The sequence below is a fragment of the Xyrauchen texanus genome, chromosome 27 (genome assembly GCF_025860055.1).
Source record: "Xyrauchen texanus isolate HMW12.3.18 chromosome 27, RBS_HiC_50CHRs, whole genome shotgun sequence".
Taxonomy (NCBI): Eukaryota; Metazoa; Chordata; class Actinopteri; order Cypriniformes; family Catostomidae; genus Xyrauchen; species Xyrauchen texanus.
This window is the reverse complement of record NC_068302.1, coordinates 7,125,868-7,147,448: the sequence shown is the minus strand read 5'-3', so window position 1 is coordinate 7,147,448 and position 21,581 is coordinate 7,125,868. Positions and strand designations below refer to the sequence as shown.

Below are 21,581 nucleotides of genomic sequence, written 5' to 3'. Positions count from 1 at the left end.
CTTGATGCCATATGCATGTCAGAATACGTTTCTGCATCAGCATCTTGAACGGGAGTCTGTGCAAGGCCCAGTTCAGAACTCGCAGGTCCAAGATTGGCCGCAACCCACCTCTTTTTTTGGGTATGATGGAGTAAATGCCGTAGAAACCCTTCTCCATCTCGGCTGGAGGGACAGGCTCTATCGCGTCCTTGAGTTTTTGCCCTGCACCGAAGTAACACAGGCGCCACTGAAGCGGGGTGGGCGCCTAGCGAACTGAATCGGGTAGCCGATTGTCCTGGCCAGCCACCGCAACGGGTTGGAAAGTGTAAGCCTCGCGTCCAAGCTCTGGGCGAGGGGCACTGAGGGGACGATCACATGACCCAGGGAGTGTGGAAACTGCTTCACCCAACATGGGTACCGGAGCTCGTTGGGGGTGAGGTAAGCAAAGGAAAGGAAACTAAAGATTCTCTATCCGGCCCTCCACTGGGGAATGGTGTGGTCTGGATACCAGCTCCGTGGCTGAAGTCTCTCTCCCTAGGTTGCCCGTCACTGGAGTGTTTGAGAGCCTTCTGGGTCCGGGAGGTGGTCTGTGAGATGGGGGGGAGGTGCGTCCGCTTCCTGCGGGGAGCTCTACACTGGGGCGGAGGTGCCTGGGGTTTCACCATGGCAGGGGGACGCCTCGGCGAGCAGACGGAATGCGGGATCTTGAACCGCAATGGCACAAGATGTGTTGAGAAGTGTTGAATGTTGGCTCTCAAATAATGCCTCTGTGTGATCTCGGCCCAGACACGAGAGGCAGCACCTGTGGCCATCAGAAGTGTAGAGGTAACGACCGCATCCAGGAATGACACAAAGACGGAAGGGCATCTTGAAAAAGACACGTCTTGAAAAAGATGTTCAACGTCAATGTGTTTACTCTTTTAGAGAAATATATAATCTTTTAGGAGGGCTGTCGAAGTGCTAATAGGCGTAGCCTACACTGGCGTGCAGAAGAAGAGAAAAGCCGCTGAAATGTGCCTTATTTCCAACAGCATATACTCTTTAGAGGTGAGTGGAACAGCAGTGGGTTTTACTCAGCTTGCTGAAACACAACCGAAGAAAAAATCTGTCTGAACAGACGCACGCTTCCCTCCTTTTATACCCGTATGTCCGGGGGAGGGGCATGCATCGATATAACGTCGAGTGAGTGACAGAAGGGGAACTCAAGACTTGATAAACAGTTAATTATCCTGATAAAGTTTTTGAACCTTTTTGTCTTGTTTTCTAAGCTTTTTGAGCTAAATCTAATTCTTCGAGAACAATGCTGACAATGTATTCAGTCAGTTCTGTTATATTTATCGACATGTAGCTTAAAATACTCTTCACAAACTACACTATAATTTACTCATAATTTAAAGTCACTTAATAATAAGGTTCTTAACATTAGTATCAAGAGCTAACAATGAACAAACATTTTTACAGTATTTATTAATCTTGGTTAATGTTAACTATACTATTTTTAATTGTTAGTTCATGTTAGTTCATCGTGCATTAACTTATGTTAACCTTTTAATCTCGAATTGGGCCCGCCGAGAAACAAATGATCCAAATATTAATAAATACAGTCTTGACCAACACAAAATAGGTATCGATTTAAAGCTTAGAAGCTATACTTTACAATGCATGTAGGCATTATGACCAAAACTAAACAAGTGCTTTGAAATTTGCAGACAAATCAAGAGTGTTCTGTTTTGATCATTTATTCATCATTTTGCACTGTACATTTTATTGTAATCGGTAAAAACATCATCTAAATAATTAAAACATTTAGTTTAAGTTCCTTTGGTTATATAAATTACTATTTAAAATCATATTTTTCACAAGTATAATATATGGTTTGTTTGGGCACATTCATGCTGGTTTGGGTTAGTCACCAATCATGACTATGCTGGTAAAACTGGTCTACCTGCAACAATAATAGCCAAACTAGCTTGTGCCAGTAACAGACCAGCACTGCCCCATGAAGACAACCTTGGAATTTAAGCCGGTGCAATGGGGTCTAAAATGTATTTCAGCTGGATGCTTTTGTGTGCGTGAGTGTGTTTTGGATTGCTTTTCAGAGAGGTTTCTTTTAGTGCAGTTGTAGTAGACCACTTTTTAAGTGACCCTTCCAGTCTAGAGCTCCACTATGGGACCAGTGAAAAAGCCTAAAAGCTTTTGACCTTAATATTTGATGAGTCCAGTATGTTAAACCAATTAATCTGAGACTAATCCACATACTGGACCACAATCTCATAATTAATATTTCAAAGGCAGCGCATTATAGAGAGAGCTAATAAATGAAATGATTGGTTTTGGGGTTGAGCTTCAGGGCAGACCAACTCCCCGAGCATACAGCATCCAAATACTGAGAGGAAAACGTTCAGCGCTACCTAAAGACTGAACTGGAAATTCTGTCAGCGGTTGACTGAGAGCTCTTTGGATTGAACAATGCTCCAATAACAACAAGCTCTTGTCCATTAGTGTTTGTCAGATGCTGGGTTTTTGGTTGCGGAGGTGCTTGATTTTTGTTTTTGTGTAATCTTATCTTCTGTTTTGAGCAAACACACCTTGTTATTTTAACTTGATGTCTGTAAACCTATCCAATATTATAATTTTTCATCCTTTTATCCACTTTTACTTATAGTAATATACAGGTTATTCAGTAACAATTTACTATAAGGTGTTATTATAACGTGTTTGTTAACATTAGTTAACAATATTAGTTAACGTGAATTAACAGTGGAACAATACTTTTACAACATTTATTCACCTTGGTTAATGTTAATTTCAACATACTGTATATTAATACATTTCTAAAGTTAAAGTTGCATATGTTAACATTAGTTAATCAAATAGAATTTAGCATTAACTAACGAATAATAATAAATCGATATTAGCCAAGATTAATAAATGCTGACAAAAAATATTGTTTATTGTTAGTTCATGATAATTGCATTTACTAATGTTAACATATAGAAACTTAATGTAAGGTGTCACCGATTATCCTTAAAAAGTAAACAGCTTCTAATATCATGTAAATGCCTTAAACTGTGTTGTTTATAGATCATAAGTGATTTAGACAAACCTGATTGATACGCCTAGATTTGTGTCCATTACCCCAAATTAGCTTTGCATTTAAATACCTCTTTCAAAAAAAAGGGTCCGTGATACAGTATACTGGCTTATTTATTTGCACAGTTTTGACATCAAGACTGGAGAACGTTAAGAAAATGCCAATCTCATGTCAACAGTTTTCTTGTGTTGTCAGTTAATTTAGATTTAAATACTTAAAACACTCAAAAAAATGTACTTTCACTATAGTCAGTTTTACTCAATGCTCCCATGTTCACGTTACAAAAAAATGTATGTAATCAAAGGAACTTGAGGAACTTCAGAGTTGATTCAACTTAAAGTGTCATCAGATTTACTTAATATATTTGCATTAAGACAACATGAATACATAAATATATTTGTTTAGGTTAATTGAAATGCACAGAGGATTTCTAGTTCCCAACATGCTTTGCATGGGACTCCACAGGGAGAGTAAATGTTCAAATTAAATGTTATTTTATTAATATAGTTACATTTAAAAGGGGAGAATTTTTAATATTAAATGTTTAGCTATGTTGAGATTTAGAAGAATTTCTGTAGTGCTATAGTTTTAATGGGGGTTACCATTATGGTGAAGAGTGGAGCTTGATCTTAGGTTGAGTAAAAATACATTTAGATTATTTAATATATTTAAAACTTGTTTCAAACATTTGGAACACCTATCCATGATTTAGTCAAGTTCAGCCAAAGAGTTATTTTTTGAGTGTACACGCATTGATACAGCGGGGACAGTGAGATATAGGACAGGAAATTTTGTGGACAATGGGATCAGGATATGTTGCAAGCCAGATACGATCTTGCTTCGCCCACACGAGCACCATGACTCAATGTTTTGCTTTACAGTAATTGCTATGCCACAGCTACAGCCATTCATTCCATGTGTTGATGTGTTTGACATATTTAGGTGGGAGGTCATACCATGCTGCCAATCCGCTGGATGCCACCAGAGAGCATCATGTACAGGAAGTTCACCACAGAGAGTGACGTGTGGAGTCTGGGGGTGGTGCTGTGGGAGATCTTTACCTATGGTAAACAGCCCTGGTACCAACTCTCAAATAATGAGGTAAACACACACACTAAAACCTCTACACACCTGCTGACTTTCTGCCTCTTAATTGTTGTTTGTGTTCACTCAAATGCAAAGATGTTATATGTTATATGCAGAAAACTGTTGATGCTGTGAAATGTCTATTCTGCTTCTGTAACTCTACTTCAAGCAGAGCCAAGACCACTTATGGTATATGATCATGTCATAAAGCCTTATGACTGTTTACACTTTACACTTTGTGTATATATATATATATATATATATATATATATATATATATATATATACACTCACCTAAAGGATTATTAGGAACACCTGTTCAATTTCTCATTAATGCAATTATCTAATCAACCAATCACATGGCAGTTGCTACAATGCATTTAGGGGTGTGGTCCTGGTCAAGACAATCTCCTGAACTCCAAACTGAATGTCAGAATGGGAAAGAAAGGTGATTTAAGCAATTTTGAGCGTGGCATGGTTGTTGGTGCCAGACGGGCCGGTCTGAGTATTTCACAATCTGCTCAGTTACTGGGATTTTCACGCACAAACATTTCTAGGGTTTACAAAGAATGGTGTGAAAAGGAAAAACATCCAGTATGCGGCAGTCCTGTCGGCCGAAAATGCCTTGTTGATGCTAGAGGTCAGAGGAGAATGGGCCGACTGATTCAAGCTGATAGAAGAGCAACTTTGCTTGAAATAACCACTCGTTACAACCGAGGTATGCAGCAAAGCATTTGTGAAGCCACAACACGCACAACCTTAAGGTGGATGGGCTACAACAGCAGAAGACCCCACCGGGTACCACTCATCTCCACTACAAATAGGAAAAAGAGGCTACAATTTGCAAGAGCTCACCAAAATTGGACAGTTGAAGACTGGAAAAATGTTGCCTGGTCTGATGAGTCTCGATTTCTGTTGAGACATTCAGATGGTAGAGTCAGAATTTGGCGTAAACAGAATGAGAACATGGATCCATCATGCCTTGTTACCACTGTGCAGGCTGGTGGTGGTGGTGTAATGGTGTGGGGGATGTTTTCTTGGCACACTGTAGGCCCCTTAGTGCCAGTTGGGAATCGTTTAAATGCCACGGCCTACCTGAGCATTGTTTCTGACCATGTCCATCCCTTTATGGCCACCATGTACCCATCCTCTGATGGCTACTTCCAGCAGGATAATGCACCATGTCACAAAGCTCGAATCATTTCAAATTGGTTTCTTGAACATGACAATGAGTTTACTGTACTAAAATGGCCCCCACAGTCACCAGATCTCAACCCAATAGAGCATCTTTGGGATGTGGTGGAACGGGAGCTTCGTGCCCTGGATGTGCATCCCACAAATCTCCATCAACTGCAAGATGCTATCCTATCAACATTTCTAAAGAATGCTTTCAGCACCTTGTTGAATCAATGCCACATAGAATTAAGGCAGTTCTGAAGGCGAAAAGGGGTCAAACACAGTATTAGTATGGTGTTCCTAATAATCCTTTAGGTGAGTGTATATATATATATATATATATATAAAAGGCATATATATATATATATATATATATATATATTAGTGATGTGCATCTCCATAACGGAGGCTGATGCGATACGCATCTCGATGCATAGCCAACGATACGATACATTAAAGATACATATGAAGCAGCTACCGATGCGACACGATTCACCCCTATTACGATGCAGTGCGATCCAATTTCGATTCGATTCAATGCAATACGATGCAATTGGAAATTATGTTATGCAATTCAATATGGTAGGATACAGAGTGTTCGCTTTTATTTCTTTGGTTCAGATAGACAGTAAATCATAAATTAACTTAAGTTATAGGATTTGTAATTATTTGGTGGAAGATGCAGCTCTGCCTCTGCCATGGTAATCTACTCTATATTCTATGTCAGGGGTGTCCACACTTTTTTGCGTGATTATTTACTTTTAAATGGCCAACTCGATAAGATCTACCAAAAGAAAACACAGTTTCATTTTTTTTAAATGCTTGTTGGGACTACTGCCTGTATCCCTACATGGAATTCATCTTCTAATTCATTAAAAAATATATAATAATGTTCAATGTTGAAAACACCTACAGCACAATAGATTACAATAGCCAGGGCATTTACCTTATTCTGATGACTTGCACTGAATGGAAACAGACAGTTTTGCATAATCCGGGCAGCAGCTGCTGGTAGCTAGTCTTAAACACTGCTAGCTTCGCAATTTCGCGCTCAGTTCTCAGAGGCCCTTGGAAGGCACGGACCTAGTAGTCAACTGAATAAACAAAAATCTTGCCTGGTCAAAATTTAATTGCAAATCAGACAGAAACTAAAAGAAGGAAAGACATTATATTTATTTGTATTAAAATTTTACGAAAACACCAGCATTGCCTTTGCGATCGACGTATGTGACTGTCAGGACACACCTTGGTCTCCGAAGTCTTGTTATACGTCATGTTCACGTAGCAGCAGTGGTGATGAGAGAACGAGCTGGAGAAACCGTTTAGAGAGGAGAAATCAATGTACATATAATATATTATCACAAATTATTGGTCACTTAACAAATAAAAGTATAGCGCATGTACTAATAATTATATATAAATAAATCGTTTTTTACAGATGCAAATATGTTAGAATCGATGCATCGCGATACAAATGCCAACTTGAATCCAAAGCACATTTTTTTTAATTCAATGCATCTCATCGTTAACTTTTATGCCGATTCACCAATGCAAATCGGTGAATCTTACCATCCCTAATATATATTTATATTATAGGGATTTAACGGTTAAAATTTCTCATGGTTCGGTTTGTATCACCATTTTAGGGTCACGGTTTCAGTACGGTTCGGTATTTGCCATGTTCAGAAAAAAAACAATTGCTGCCAAATCCAAAGAATACTTTATTTGATAACAAACACATTTTAACTGGTTTGCCCTTAATAAAAATCATGGTTTTACTGTAACCAAAGTTTAACTACGGTATTTGTAGTAAAAACATAGTAACCACAAAACAACATTGTTTCTTGTGTTATGGTTACTATATGGAAACATATTACATACTACAGTAAAACCTTGGTTAATTTCCGTTAGGGTCTTTAACAAAAAATAAAAACTTTTTTCTAATTACTAAATCAAGATTTTAACTTAATACCTGCACTATTAAGCTACATGCACTGACATAAAATGCATTTCAAACTCTACTGCACATAAATTCAATATTTGGAAGCTGTACATCACAAGTGATGTTGTGACACGGATCGAGTGTTTTAATCATACACGGAAATCCCGTATATTCATCAACGGAGGAGGGAAACATATCGTTGGCAATTAACACCCCAATTGCTTTAGTTATCTTTTTATGCCTGTCCGAATTAGTGTGTGACTGCTTAAAAATGAAAGGGAGTGTGTGCAGTTTCGGCTCATCTGCAGCTCTTTCCCCAGTGATTTAGGTGTAATTAGCAGTATACATCTCTCGCGTTGAGCGATGTCTGCAAGCAGAACCTGTTTTGTAAACGTTTTTGACCATTGCTTTTGCAATTGACTGCAAAAAGGAAACATTTCCAGATAGGAGAGATTAATAACACAGGGGGCTTCTATCAGCAGCTCGTTTTGTCCACTTGCCATTTTCAACTACACATAACACTTGCAGAACAGTGATGTCATCAAGTTGACCCACGTGAAATACAGGTGGAGCGTATCCATCTACAGATTCATTCAGGTGCATTAGCGGAGGTTGTAACTGTGCATGTCTATTTGATGCTTTATTTATTTCGCAAAACCTTGTGATCCAGATGTGTCAAGAACCGGTACACCCCTTATATACACACACACACACACACACACATACACACACACACACTATGGCAAGAAAAAGTATGGGAACCCTTTGGAATTGGCTGGTTTTCTGCATTATTTGGTCATAAAATGTGATCTCAATTATAATTATAGTAATTATATATTTATAATTGTTAATTATATAATTAAAAATTATAATGTTTTTAATGTCTTTATTGAACACATCCCATTAAACATTCACAGTTCTGTGCAAAAAGTAAGTGAAACCTTGGATAGATTGGCTCATGAATAGAGATGTTAACCTGTTCCAGTGATTCCTTCTAGTCTTTAGCTGTCAGTCTAGGGTTTTTTAACTCATTGAGCATTCTGCAGTGTGCTCTTTGAGTCATCTTGGCTGGACAGCCACTTCTAGGAAGAGTAGCCATAGTACTAAATCATCTCCATTTATAGACAGTTTGTCTAACTGTGGGAAGATGAATATCTGAGCTCTTCAAGATAACTTTGTTACCCCTTCCAGCTTAATGCAAAGCAACAGTTCTTGATCATAGTTCTTCTGAAATCTCTTTTTTGTGAGGCATGGTCCACCTCAGCAGATGCTTCTTTTGAAAAGCAAACACAAAATGCCAAAATTACCCTACCCCCCCCCCCCCACCCCCCCACATTCAAGCCAAATCTACACCCTTAAGTAAATGTACTGTCCGAAAGAACTGATTCACTTACATGATTTGTTTTCCCAGCACTACATGAGAGAGGACAGTTAAAGTGAGCACATTTGACTCACTCAGCTTGAGTGCAGCATTCACAATACAATGTGACACATTTCGCTCTACTCAATGGAAAATGTAGCTTGTTACTGGAAAAGCTACACTATTATAATAATACCTGGACTACTGTCATGATACTGAAAATTCTAGTTAATTTTAGTTAGCCACTCCCCCGACACTTTTAAAAGGAGCTGCACGTAGGCTACTGAAGAACACCTCACTCACTTTGACCCCTTTCTCATTGTAGGTGATTGAGTGTATCACCCAAGGACGTGTACTGCAACGACCCCGCACCTGTCCGAAAGAGGTGTATGACTTGATGCTGGGCTGCTGGCAAAGAGAGCCGCACACTCGACTCTACATCAGAGAGATCCATAACTTGCTCCTCAACCTGGCCAAGGCTTCACCTGTGTACCTGGACATCCTGGGATAAGAGCAAACGTGTGGATTCCCAAAACTGCCCCTCGAATTACATCCCTCTTTTCTCCAGATTCAAAACCTTTCCTCCTCGTACAAAGTTTCTCTTCTCAATGTAAATGTCTAGATATGTTGGCAACGAGATCTTGTACATTATGACTACAAATACTGTATTTCTGAACAAATACCAATGGAATACACGTATAAACTGTCTACGGTTGACCATCCTCAACTTCTGGACCAAGTGAAGTCATTGCATACTCAAAAAGCTCTTTGACGCAACTGCAGTTCAGGGCTTATAAGAATAGTTTACCCAAAAATGAAAATTCTGTCATTTTCTACTCTCCCTCATGTCATTCCAAACCCATATGATGTTATTTTTTTAGTGGAACCCAACCTTTTTTGATGACCGTTTACTGTTTAATGGCTTAAATTTCAGTCTGTTCCTCACAAGCCCTTCGATATATTGAATAGCTTCAGAAGACTTGGAATATGCAGTAGTTGGAAACCACTTTTATGTTGCTGTAATCGTGTTTAACTTCTTTGTTATTTATTAATGGTGAAATGGCTGTGTAGTGAATCTTTAAAAAAATCAACCTTTTGCATTAAAATGGAAAGATAACAGCATACACATTTGGAACTAAAGGAGGGTGAGTAAATGATAAAAGAGTTTTTATTTTTGGGTGAACATGTTCAGGACTTAAGGAAGAGCCATCCATCCTCATTCTGCATCACAGAGGAAGCAACATCCCCATGAAATCGGATAGAACACCAATGAGAGAAGACAAATTCCACTTTTTCTGCCTACTGGAGGCTTCTCTCATGTCAGCGCACGTCTGTTATACATCATATACTGTATATGTATATTTATACTCTACCAGTCAAAAATTTGGGCACACCTATACAATCTTTATTTTATTTATTGCTATTACATAGTATTACTTTTTATTACTATTTAATAATAATATTATTTAATATTTAATAATAAATAAAAAAATAAAAATATATATATATATATATATATATATATATATATATATATATATATATATATATATATATATATATTTAAATAAAAGTATAATTTAGAATAATAGTAAAGTATTAAACTATGAAATTACAATTTAATAATAATAGTAATGTCATCGCAACTTTTAAATAAATGGGTAAGGGAATTAACAAAAGCAATTGTTTCAAAGCAAAAGATTATTCAAAGTAGCCACCCTTTGTCTAGATTCCAGCTCTGCACACTTTGTTCATTCTCTCAGACAAATTCATGAGGTGTGTCCTGAGATATTTGAAAGCGTATTGAAGGAGTACTCTTGTATGCTGGACACTTGACTTCTTTTCCATCACTATCTCTGGTCTAACTCATCCATTAAAATAAATATATAAACTAACATTTTAGTTTTGTGTAGGCACAATTTATATTTATCTACAAAACTAATTTCAAGCATTCAAGCATACTGTAAGCCTGTAGATACAGGTTTTTAAGATCATGAGAAACATAAATTCAGTCAAGTGTGTCTAAACTTTTGACTGGTAGTGTACATCAAACTAAAACAACTGAACATGTAACTAGCATGGTGACAAACGGTGACAGTCTGTATTATATCTATATATGCATATGTCACTTATACAGTACGTGTGTGTTTATAGAAGTGGGAATTGCAGATGTAGTTTCACAGTTGGGAGACTTTAATTAAAAACCTGAAATGTCGATGTAGCCCACTAAACTGTGTTTAATGCAAGTCTCCACATCTGTACTGTCCGAACACTATATGTGCAATATGGAGGGCTGGATGAAGTCATTTGAGACGTTGCCATGCCTCAAGTCTGCGTGCATTTACTACAAGAGCTTAATTACGCAGAGTGGCCGATTATGATGATGGGCTAAATTACAACCTCTTCCTTTCTATCTCTCTCCTACGCCATGTTTTACTTCTACGTTAAAGCACTAATGTAGTACTCAAGCTTTGGGTCGTACAATCGCTATGGTGTAATATATATTTCATTACAGGACAAATGTCTCCTGTTAGCACCAACTCCCAATAGAGCCATATTCACTATCAGATGAGAGGAGGGGAAGGATGGAGAAAATGAGAAGGCAAGAAAGAGGGGAGGAAAGTAATGATAAAGAGAGTTGAACATGAGTCACTACCCTAAAAACTACTTTTCTTCCTCTTTTTATCACACATAAATGACTTCATCTACCTTATCACTACAGAGACATAGAATCCTTTATGTTTGCATAATGTTCATTATTGCAATGTCAATCTTCACTCCCATGTGAGACTTTGCACACTGTACTCAATGCGACAATGAGTCAACCGAACAAAATCTTTAAATCAATTAATTTTGTGGACTAGCTGACAGTAAAATCCCCCCAAAAGTATCAGTTTTATTGTGTTAAAGATTAGTGGTTGGCCGATATGTGGTTTCAATGGCTGATGGATGATAGAATGATAGAATATATACCTAAAACTATTATATAGCCACTAGAATTTAATGATAGCAAATGAGTTGTACTTCAAATTTTTTCTTTTGACAGTATTTACTCAAAATTCACTAAAACATGAAAACTGAAAATACATAATCCATTGGCCAAGCTTTTTTGGCACTAATTTTGAAACTGTTTCAAGAACAAAACATCAACTTCTATTGTTCGATTTAGTGTGCAGTTATTGGCCGATACTAATAATCTCAAAATGTCCAAATATCGGCCTGGCTGACATATCAGTCTATGACTAGCATAATGAACACGTTACATTTTATAATAAATTGTATTCTATTTATTTTATATTTATTACCTTAATGTGAAGAACTTTTGTGTTTGATGTTTGCCTGTAAGTTAATACATGAATGTTCCCTTTTTTAAGGGTTTATAAAGGGGTTCATTAATGATTAATAAACCACTTATTAATGCATTATAAATCATTTATAAGTGATTATTACAACATGAATAAAAATGGAGAGTTTATTATTCAATATTTGCCAAATAGTGAGCCATTTTGCTAAATTATACCTATTCAACATTAGTAACCTATTCAAATGTACCTAAAACCCTAAAACGACTGTACAAATTATGATTTGAACAATGTTACCACTCAAATAACACGTGAGTTATAACGGAAGATAATTTGCTTTTATAGAATTATAAGATTATTTAAAATTATAAGCATTTCTGCCTTAACCCTCCAAATATTGGCCCCATTCACTTCCATTGTAAATGTCATTTTTGCTTTAAAAAAAAAAGGAAAAGTCTAAATATTTATTCTGGTAATCACAATCATCCCACAAATGCTGTCACTTGAACCCGGAATATTCCTTTAATGTAAAGTGGACACAAATTGATGTACATAAAGGCATAATCCCTCCTTTTAATCTGAATATAATAGTCCATTTTTGCTGCACTGTGACATAAATCATGAATTAGGCAATTTAATGTTTTATATTAATTGAAGTATGAATAAGTGTATTTATTAAGCATTTATAAAGTGTAAGTTCAAATGCTCACCGTTTGCCAAGCACTGTATAAATGTTGTTATAACCACATGCCAATCATTTATAATGCATTTTAAATCACTTTTTAGTCATGAATGAACCCCTTTATAAACCCTTAATAAAGGGAGCGTTACGGTAAAGAGTTATCTTTATTTTTTATATTTGTTTGAAAGTGAATGTAGGGGTGATTTCAGGGTTCCTGGGATGTATTGATGAAACAGAATGATAGAAACAAGACATGTTTTGAATAGAAAGAGGAAAAACTGTTGGAATTTAAAGTCAACATGAAATGGTGTTTGCAGCCCATTTTACTCCTGAGTTTCTGAGTGAAACAGGATATTCAACAAGAAAAAATATCAAATGGAATTTATCCATTGGCAATTGATTGGAAAGTGAAATGAAGTCTCTACATGACTTTTTCATTGAAATTCACATTCACTAATAAATCATGAACAGTTATAGAAAGTAAATGGGTGGATTTTGATTTCATGTTGATTTTAAACTTTAGGGGCGGGTTCAGTGGTTGGGGTAAGGCTTGCCTTAAGCAAAAATCTACAAGCGTCCTGCGAAAGAACAATAAACTGTGACTGCATATCACAAAATGTCCTCTTGTAAATGTACAGAACTTCTGATGTTTAAATGCCTATAAGCTAAACTACCGTCCACAATGAAGCCAACAGAGCCCACAGCATTAAGTTTTTTTTGGTTTTTAATCATTTTCTCGATACGTTTTTATATAGGCCTACTGACAGTCAGCAGTTGTCTTAGGGAGATTTCTGCCATCTCCCTTATCTATTCTGAAAGATATTCTTGGAAAAATATGTCAAGGTGATTTACAAAAGTACTGAGGAGTGTATGATAATAAAGTTGGTGTGTTTTATGAAGTTATATAGTAACACAATCAACTACAAATTACAATCAAACGTTCTTGTCTGTATGATTTCTATACCCAAATGATTCTGACATTCTCTGAGAAAAATGGGCCATTCAGTTGTCCAACATTGTATTTAATAAAAGTGTAATGTCTTACCTCATCATCTGTGTGTGTGTGTGTGTTATGTTGAGGATGTGACAGTGAGTTATGCGTATAGGACCATGTTTATAGGTTGGTCAATAGAGGTCCATACAGGGGGCTTTGAAAACATGGGCTGAACATATTGACCTACAGGCACTGAAATGCTTTATTGACAGATACGTTCTTTATGTTTTATTGGCTGCCAGCCTGAAGATTAACGCTGTAATGTAACATGATGGAGTCTGGTGCCAGTTAATAACAATGTATGATGAAATGGCACAATCCATAAAGTCTATACAAGAGCTGAATACTTGCTATAGCACATCTAATAGAGAAAGCAGATGTAAAATAAAGAGTGAGAGCTGGTTCCAACATCTCCCCCAGTTTCACTGACGTAAGCAGAGGGGAGGACAGAAAGGGAGGACTGATCAATCTGTGAATCGATGGCTTGTTTTGACATTGTACATTAAGATCTAACTAATTGCCTCAGGCTAAATGCTTTTAAAAACACTTCCATGGCGCTCAGTGCCATCACTGTGATTTCTCACAGCATGCAGCAGAATTCTCTCGGGAGCAAGCGTACATGAGTGTGCGTATCACTGCAGCTTTAAAGAAACAAAGCTCCACTCTTCTGATTCGTCACTGCAAAATGTTGCTTGTTTTTAAATGTTTTGAGACTATTCGTGGTTGATCATTTTCTTTTAAAGGGATCGTTCGGCTTAAAATTACAGTCACTCTCATGTTGAGGTATTTTTTATAAAAGGAGATATTTTGTAGACTGTTCATGCTACTCTTTTCCATACAATGACAGTGAATAGTGACATGCTGTCATGCTCAATAAAGAACTATAAAAGTATATTACAAGTACTTTCATACTTTTTAGACACACTATCTGAGGCCATAAAATAACTTTGTGTACTGAAGAATCTAAAATGTTATCCATTATACGTTGAAAAATGTTTCCCTCCACTGTAACTTTCAAATTGACTTGTTTTCCTAATCAGTATTTCTATCTTGTTTTCCAGTTAAAGTGGACAAAAATTGAGAAAATAAATGTATATATACGTTTGAGAAGCAAAATGACAGTAAATTAAAGGAATATTGCATAAATGTAAATGCATAAATGTAAATGAATATGCTTCAAGTTCAATAAAAGTTAAGCACAATCGAAAACATTTGTGCCATAATGTTGAATACCACAAAAAGTCATTTTCAATCATATTTTCTTTTCTTTAAAAAAAAAAAATAGTTACATTTTGGCACTTACAGTGGAAGTACAGCAAATGGGGCCCAATTTTTGGAGGGTTTAAAGGCAGAAATGTGAAGCTTACAATTTTATAAAAGCACTTACAGTCATTCTTCTGTCAAAACACATGTATTATTGGAGCTTAAAATTGGTTTAAATTGTCATTTTCACAGTTGTTTGAGGTTTTAGGGTTTGTTGACGTACCATCGCCATGGCAACAAAGTTGTAAAATTGGCTATAACTTTGCACTGAAAAGATTAATAAGTGATTTGATCACACTGAAATCATGTTGACATGCATATTGTTTATGGATATACTTTTGAAACAGGGAGTATTTTAACGTTTACAGATTGGCCCCATTAACTTCCATCATAACAACTGAAACACAGTTTTTTGCTTGTTTTTTTGAAAGAAGAGAAGGATCAAGTCCAAATAAATTTTCGTGGTAATCAATATTATGCCTCAAATGCTGTCGACTGAGCTTATCTTGTATTGAAACCAGAATGTTCCTTTAAGTCCTGATTTCAGACAAATCTTTTGTGAAATACCAATGCAGAACAATACACATGTGCTCCTTTTAAATTACCCCAGTATAAGTAGTTTACTGGTAACACTTTATTTTACAGTGTCAGTGTTACACATTTTACATGTTACTATTAAAGCTGAACTGTGTAACTTTTTGTAACCCTCCTATTGTCCAAGGGTAATTTTTGTCCCGGGACAGGTAAAGAATGTTATAAATATCACATAGTTTTTGGTACTGGAACCAAACATTTTGACTTTGTCAAGACCTTCAAAACAAACAAAATAAAGAATATATATTTTTGTATATAATTGTTTGAGAAATAACAATTAAAAACAAATTGTTTCTTCTATTGTCTTAAATTTTGACCCGTTTGGGAACCTTTCACCTTCAAAATTTTTTGGATGTTATATACATATTTGTTTGTACATCTTTTAATCAAATTTGACCTAAATATATTTCTAATGTTCTCAAATGTAGTCCCTAGTCCCATACTGTTCTCTAGCTCCCCCACGTGCTCCACTGGGTACTGCATCTTTCCCACATAAATTCCATACTTTCCACTCAACTGCACAAGTCCACACACACAAGCCAACATGAGAGAAATGTTTTTGTTTTTGTATAGGTTATATTAATACACTTACTAACATGATTTTCTATAATAGGGTAAGATGGCCTAAATTGACCAACTGCATGCATGTATATATATATATATAGAGAGAGAGAGAGAGAGAGAGAGAGAGTGTCCCATTTGGACTTCTTTAAAAGGCAATAGAGATTCATTTGTTCAATCGGCATGTACTAAAATTGTAAAAAAAAAAAAATTACACTGTTGATTTACTACATGCAGAATATATCAAATGTTTTTAATATGGTTAAGATATTATAAAATGCAGAAAGTGATTGAAATAAACAGAATTGTCCAGTGTTTGCTAAGTTTTTAAACTTTAATTTATATATATATAAAAAAAGCTATGTTACTCTAATAATATTCAGAATATAGCATTTCCCCCTTTCATTGTACACTTTGTGACCACAATATAACAGATTTTCGTTAAGGGGGTCTTTAGTGACGTTCTACACTAATCAAGAATTAATGCATTTTGAATGGTTCTCAATCCGGGTCAAAAATAACCAGTGGGTGTAGTTTCTAGAAGGGATTAAAGGAATTTCTCTCAAGGGTGTAAGATTGGTTTGAAAGTTGGTATGGACATATAACAAGGAGGATAATATTAATAATGTTGGTTTTAAGTAAACGCCCGTCTAGTAATAGGCCTATAGGCAAAATAACATTATTTCCTCGTATAGCCTCACATTTAATAGGCCTAAGTCAATTTTTCCATTTCTCTGGCCCATCACATTAAATATTAGCCTGATTTTTATTGAAGTTTTTTGAAGAATGAACAGATTTAGAACTTGAGAACATTGACATTTGTGGAAAAACATATGATAATATGACAGCAATATGTGATGTTATTGATATTCAAGGGACATAAAGTGACATTCTGTAAAATGTTTTATAAAGTGTTAAACAAATGGAGATATAGAAACAAAAGTTGGGTTAAATTATTTAAGTTAGATGTGCAAAATGACATCTCAAAACAGACAAATTATTGGGAGTTTACCTGTGTAAATTTAGAAAATTATGGTAAATTTGATGCCTTAATATAATGATGATATAATTGCAAAAGACAAATCTGTGTTTAGTTGCAAATATCTTTGTATGCTGTATTTTCCTTTGTATGCTCCTTTTAATATTCACAGTACCTCTTTCCCATTGCGCTTCACTATGTGGCACTGTTTTGACATGGGGCAGAGTTTTGAGTGTGATGACATAACGTGGGGTGTGGCTTGTTCACGATGTCAAGGAGCAGGACAAATAACTGAAAGTCACAGCATCTAAAATGCATATATTCCCTTATGCCTGCATGTACATTTTAACCTAACATCTTCATGTTGGGGTCAAAAAGCTTTTGGAACACGTTATTTGGCGTCTATTGAGCTGTGCAGTATAGTGTTTCTTTTTTAGAGCTTTCTATTTAAAAAAATCTGCTCATCATGTTTGCAGTGGTTCTAGGATGTTTTCAATTTAGGATAATTTTCACACCGGGGGACCGATTTTCATGATTTCGCCTTGGGCCCCACAAACCCACGGGCCGGCGCTGCTCTGATGAACTGCACTCACACCGCACCTGCAATGGCAAATTTATTATGAATAGACGTAGACTTAATAACATAAAATTGGAACCCTTTATAAACCACCCCACTAAAGCCCAAATAAATGCCTTACTACATGAAGCTCACCACATCAACACATGTCAACCTAATAAATATATACAGATGAATATTGGTACTGTTGGGTACAGGTGCAAGAATAAACAGCAAATGCGCAACTAACAGGAGAGAGAACAGAACTTACAGCTTAAATCTTACCTAAAATCTTGTGTAGCCCATCATTCATTTTACCCAAGAATTTTACTGCATTAGTCTTTCTAAAGAACAGCATGGCAACATGGCAACATGACTTATTGAAACTTTTACCATGAGCCAGTTTGTTTAGATATTTTAATATTAAAAGTTTTACTCAAATTTGGTGAATCTTTAGTTGTCTTTAAAAAATTTTATGTCTGCAGATATTAAAACAGCAAATTATGTTTTATAAGTGTACAGGGGATATTTAAGATATAAAACAGTTGCCGCCCTACAAGCACGCCCGGCCCCACACTGCCCCCCCCCCCCAGCCCCCACCCCCCAGCATGCACAGTTAACATGCACCATAATGCCCCTAACTTCAAAACAAGCGGACGCCGTCAGCAGAAAAATGTCACTGTGATTCAAGATTTGTCTAATTTTCTCAGAATAATATCACTTAATGTTAAAAGCTGAAAGAAAGCTCATTTTTAGGGTGAAAGTCCTGGTTAAAGTGCTTTTGTGATTCCTTTTAGCTAATATCACTGGCCTGTGTTGTTTGAACCCTGTAAACAATGTGTATTCCAGTTATTTACTGAAGAAGTTTATGGCTGTGAGGTACGAGTAGACCAAAGAATTTAGAGTATACTGGAGAAACGGTGCTCCCTGATCCCTATCACAAGATGATGTTGTTTTAAACCCATATGACACTCTTCCATGAAAACCAGAAGATGTTTGGCAGAATGACACCGGAGACGGAGAGGTGCGGCGGCCTTGGTGTGCGCACATGTTAAGTTTGTACATTTGTACAGAGATGATTTCACCTCTAAAGAACTTAATTGTGCCAAAAATGACCAAATAAATGACTAAAACAGCAACTGCGAATGGGGGCCACGGCCACCCCTGGTCACCCCCTAGCTCCGCCACTGGATTCATCAAACAATAAACGAGGTCACGAGGTGTGTGAATCTTTTTGCCTAAAAGAAGTAAAACAAAGATTACGTTTCATAAAAATGTGAACAGCTGGTCACTTTTAAAATGACACCCCCCCTCCCCCCCTCCTCTTCTTTAAAATTGATTTTTCTTCTACCTAGTTTCCTTAGAGAGATGTGAGCTTTTAAGAATCACTCCAATACAGGCATTATGTGGACAACTGTGAGGTTTTGTGGTCAGTTTAAACGTTTTATAATGGTAAATACAGATTCATCCTGATTGCAGAGCTTTTATTCTGGGTAAGCAGTGAGGATCATTTGGAATATTAGTATGTGCTGTCTATTATTTAAATGGACTATATTAGCAGCTGTTTAGTGTCAATGTGTAGAGAAGCGGACAGCCAGGCTTTTTGGTCAATGTGTTTTAACACAGTGGTGAAGCTGTACTGTGGTATAGTGCTGTTATTGATTGAACTATTGATTATAGACAAAGCATATTATCTTCTTGAATGGTGTTATTTTTACCTTACATGTGCAATGCACATGGACCATACCTCAAATTTGGTTAAGGTTGCTATTTAGATTTAGGGACTAAAGCTTCTAGCTTCTACCCTGACCTTATATCTGATAAAATACAAAACCTGTTCATCTATATCTTTTTTCACGGCTAAAAACAAATTGCGCATTATAAATAATTGGATCTTGTTGCCTGAGTTTGTCTTCCACATCCTCTCCTGTATCCAATGTCCATGTCCAATATTGGTCTAAATGTAAAGGATGCAATGTCACCATTTTGCTGTATAGGTCTTGCTTGGGTACCAGGTTTCACTTCCTGTGCTTGACCTCTACCCATCTTTCCATCTTTCCCTCTGTGCATTTTTTCCCTCATACCTCACTTTTAAAGATACAACACACACACACACACACACACACATGTTGTGTTTCCATGTTTTATGGGGACTTTCCATAGACATAATGGTTTTTATACTGTACAAACTTTATATTCTATCCCCTAAACCTAACCCTAACTTTCTGCATTTTTAAATTTTCAAAAAACATAATTTAGTATGATTTATAAGCTGTTTTCCTCATGGGGACCAACAAAATGTCCCCACAAGGTCAAAAATTTCGGGTTTTACTATCCTTATGGGGACATTTGGTCCCCACAAAGTGATAAATACACGCTCACTCACACACACACACACACACACACACACACACACACTCACAAAAACACAAACACAAACTCCCCCCGTCTGACCGGCATCTTCACAAATGAATAATTCAGAATACAGATAATCAGTCAATAAAGCTCTTTCATATACAACTAAATAATTCAATCATCCATAAATGACATCTGCATTTATGTGAGTGTGTGTGCATTGTGTTGTAAGCTGGTTTTGTGTTTTAGGGCAGTTCTATGCATGCATATACATTGTGTCATAACAAATGGACTACTTGCACTGAGCCTCTTGACGTACTTCCGCTTTGAAATAGTGTGGCCCGCTAGTTTCCGGTTAAACTTGTATACATGCAGCGTAGTTGTCTAGTTCCCGAAACGCCGCTTAAAATTTGTATTCGAAAGAATATTTTAAGAGTAAGGATCTGTTAAGGGATAGGAGGAGAAATATTTTCAGTGGAAAAACTTGTTTTAATTCAGCTCAAGCCGATCTGAGAAAGCAATGGCTGGTATATACTCCAATCCAAGCATATTTAACCATTGAACCACATATCGTTGTAATCGTCACACGGAGGTCTGTAGCAGACAATTAACCACAGATCAGCTGGAAATGCAAATGACAAAGGTGGAAGGAGACAAATGGTGTCAGCACCAGCAGCGCTTTTTGACTCAATGCTTCAGTCACTGATATATTCCATGTGTGAGGGAACAATGAACGAATGCATCACCCTGTTTTTATTAAATATGTGTCTTCATCTTTATTTTATTTTACTGTTTCAAAAGTACTGTATATCTGCATGCAGGCGCTCTGAACACTTTAACCGGAAACGCCTGAACCGCACTACATAAAGTGGATCCCGGGAATACTCACCCCTGAAGCAAAAATAACAACACTAGAGCTTCTGAGATTTAATTTGGGTTATTACAAGATATAATAGAAGAGGAGGTTGGGAGGGTTACTTTTAAGATTTATTCAACTACATATTACAGAATACATGCTGTAAAAGGTCATTTGTAACATATTCTGTTTGATTGCGCCAGGTCAATAAAATAATAGAAATACTTTGGATTACTTCAAGTGGATACAAGTATTGGCAAATTTTTTTTAACTTGTCCGTACTAACAAGTTAATTACAAGTGAAAAAAGTTCTTATGCAGTGTTGCTTCTCAAGTAAATTTATCTTGTTTCAAGAATTACTTTTAGCTATTTCTTTCTACTAGATGCTAAATCAGTTAGCATTTCCAAAAAATATCCAAACTGGGGGTTGGTTCTGTAGCGCCACCTAGAAGATGGGCATGCTCAGGGGGTTCTATAGCACATCCCTTTTAAGTTATAGTCACCAAACATTTTACATATGTAGTGACAGTCATAAGCTCTGTTAAGATTGTTTGAAAAATGCATGCTCTGGAATTTGAAATACTCCTAGGGATTTCATGTTTCAGGTACCAAATGTGGCAGACATCATGCCAAGACATTGAAGATGCTAAATTGCAAATTGATTTTTGATATATCGAACAATGTTGCCATGGCGATGCGACAAAATAACATAACAAAATGGGAAAAAGGAAGTGTCTCATATCGTCTGCGTGCATCATATGATTTACATCAAAACTGAGCCATATGTTTGGCCTTGTGGACT

General features: G+C 36.5%; 1 protein-coding gene across 1 annotated transcript in view; it reads left to right on the top strand.

The window, feature by feature from the left end:
• The window catches only part of LOC127621453 (BDNF/NT-3 growth factors receptor-like), a 75,576-nt gene extending 65,553 nt beyond the window's left edge, over nucleotides 1-10,023 (top strand). The window contains exons 16-17 of the mRNA XM_052095045.1: nucleotides 4,016-4,174; nucleotides 8,963-10,023. Of these exons, the coding sequence (XP_051951005.1) occupies nucleotides 4,016-4,174; nucleotides 8,963-9,148 (345 nt within the window). The 3' untranslated portion in view covers nucleotides 9,149-10,023. The remainder of the gene's footprint in view (nucleotides 1-4,015; nucleotides 4,175-8,962) is intronic.
• Nucleotides 10,024-21,581: the final 11,558 nt, after the last annotated feature.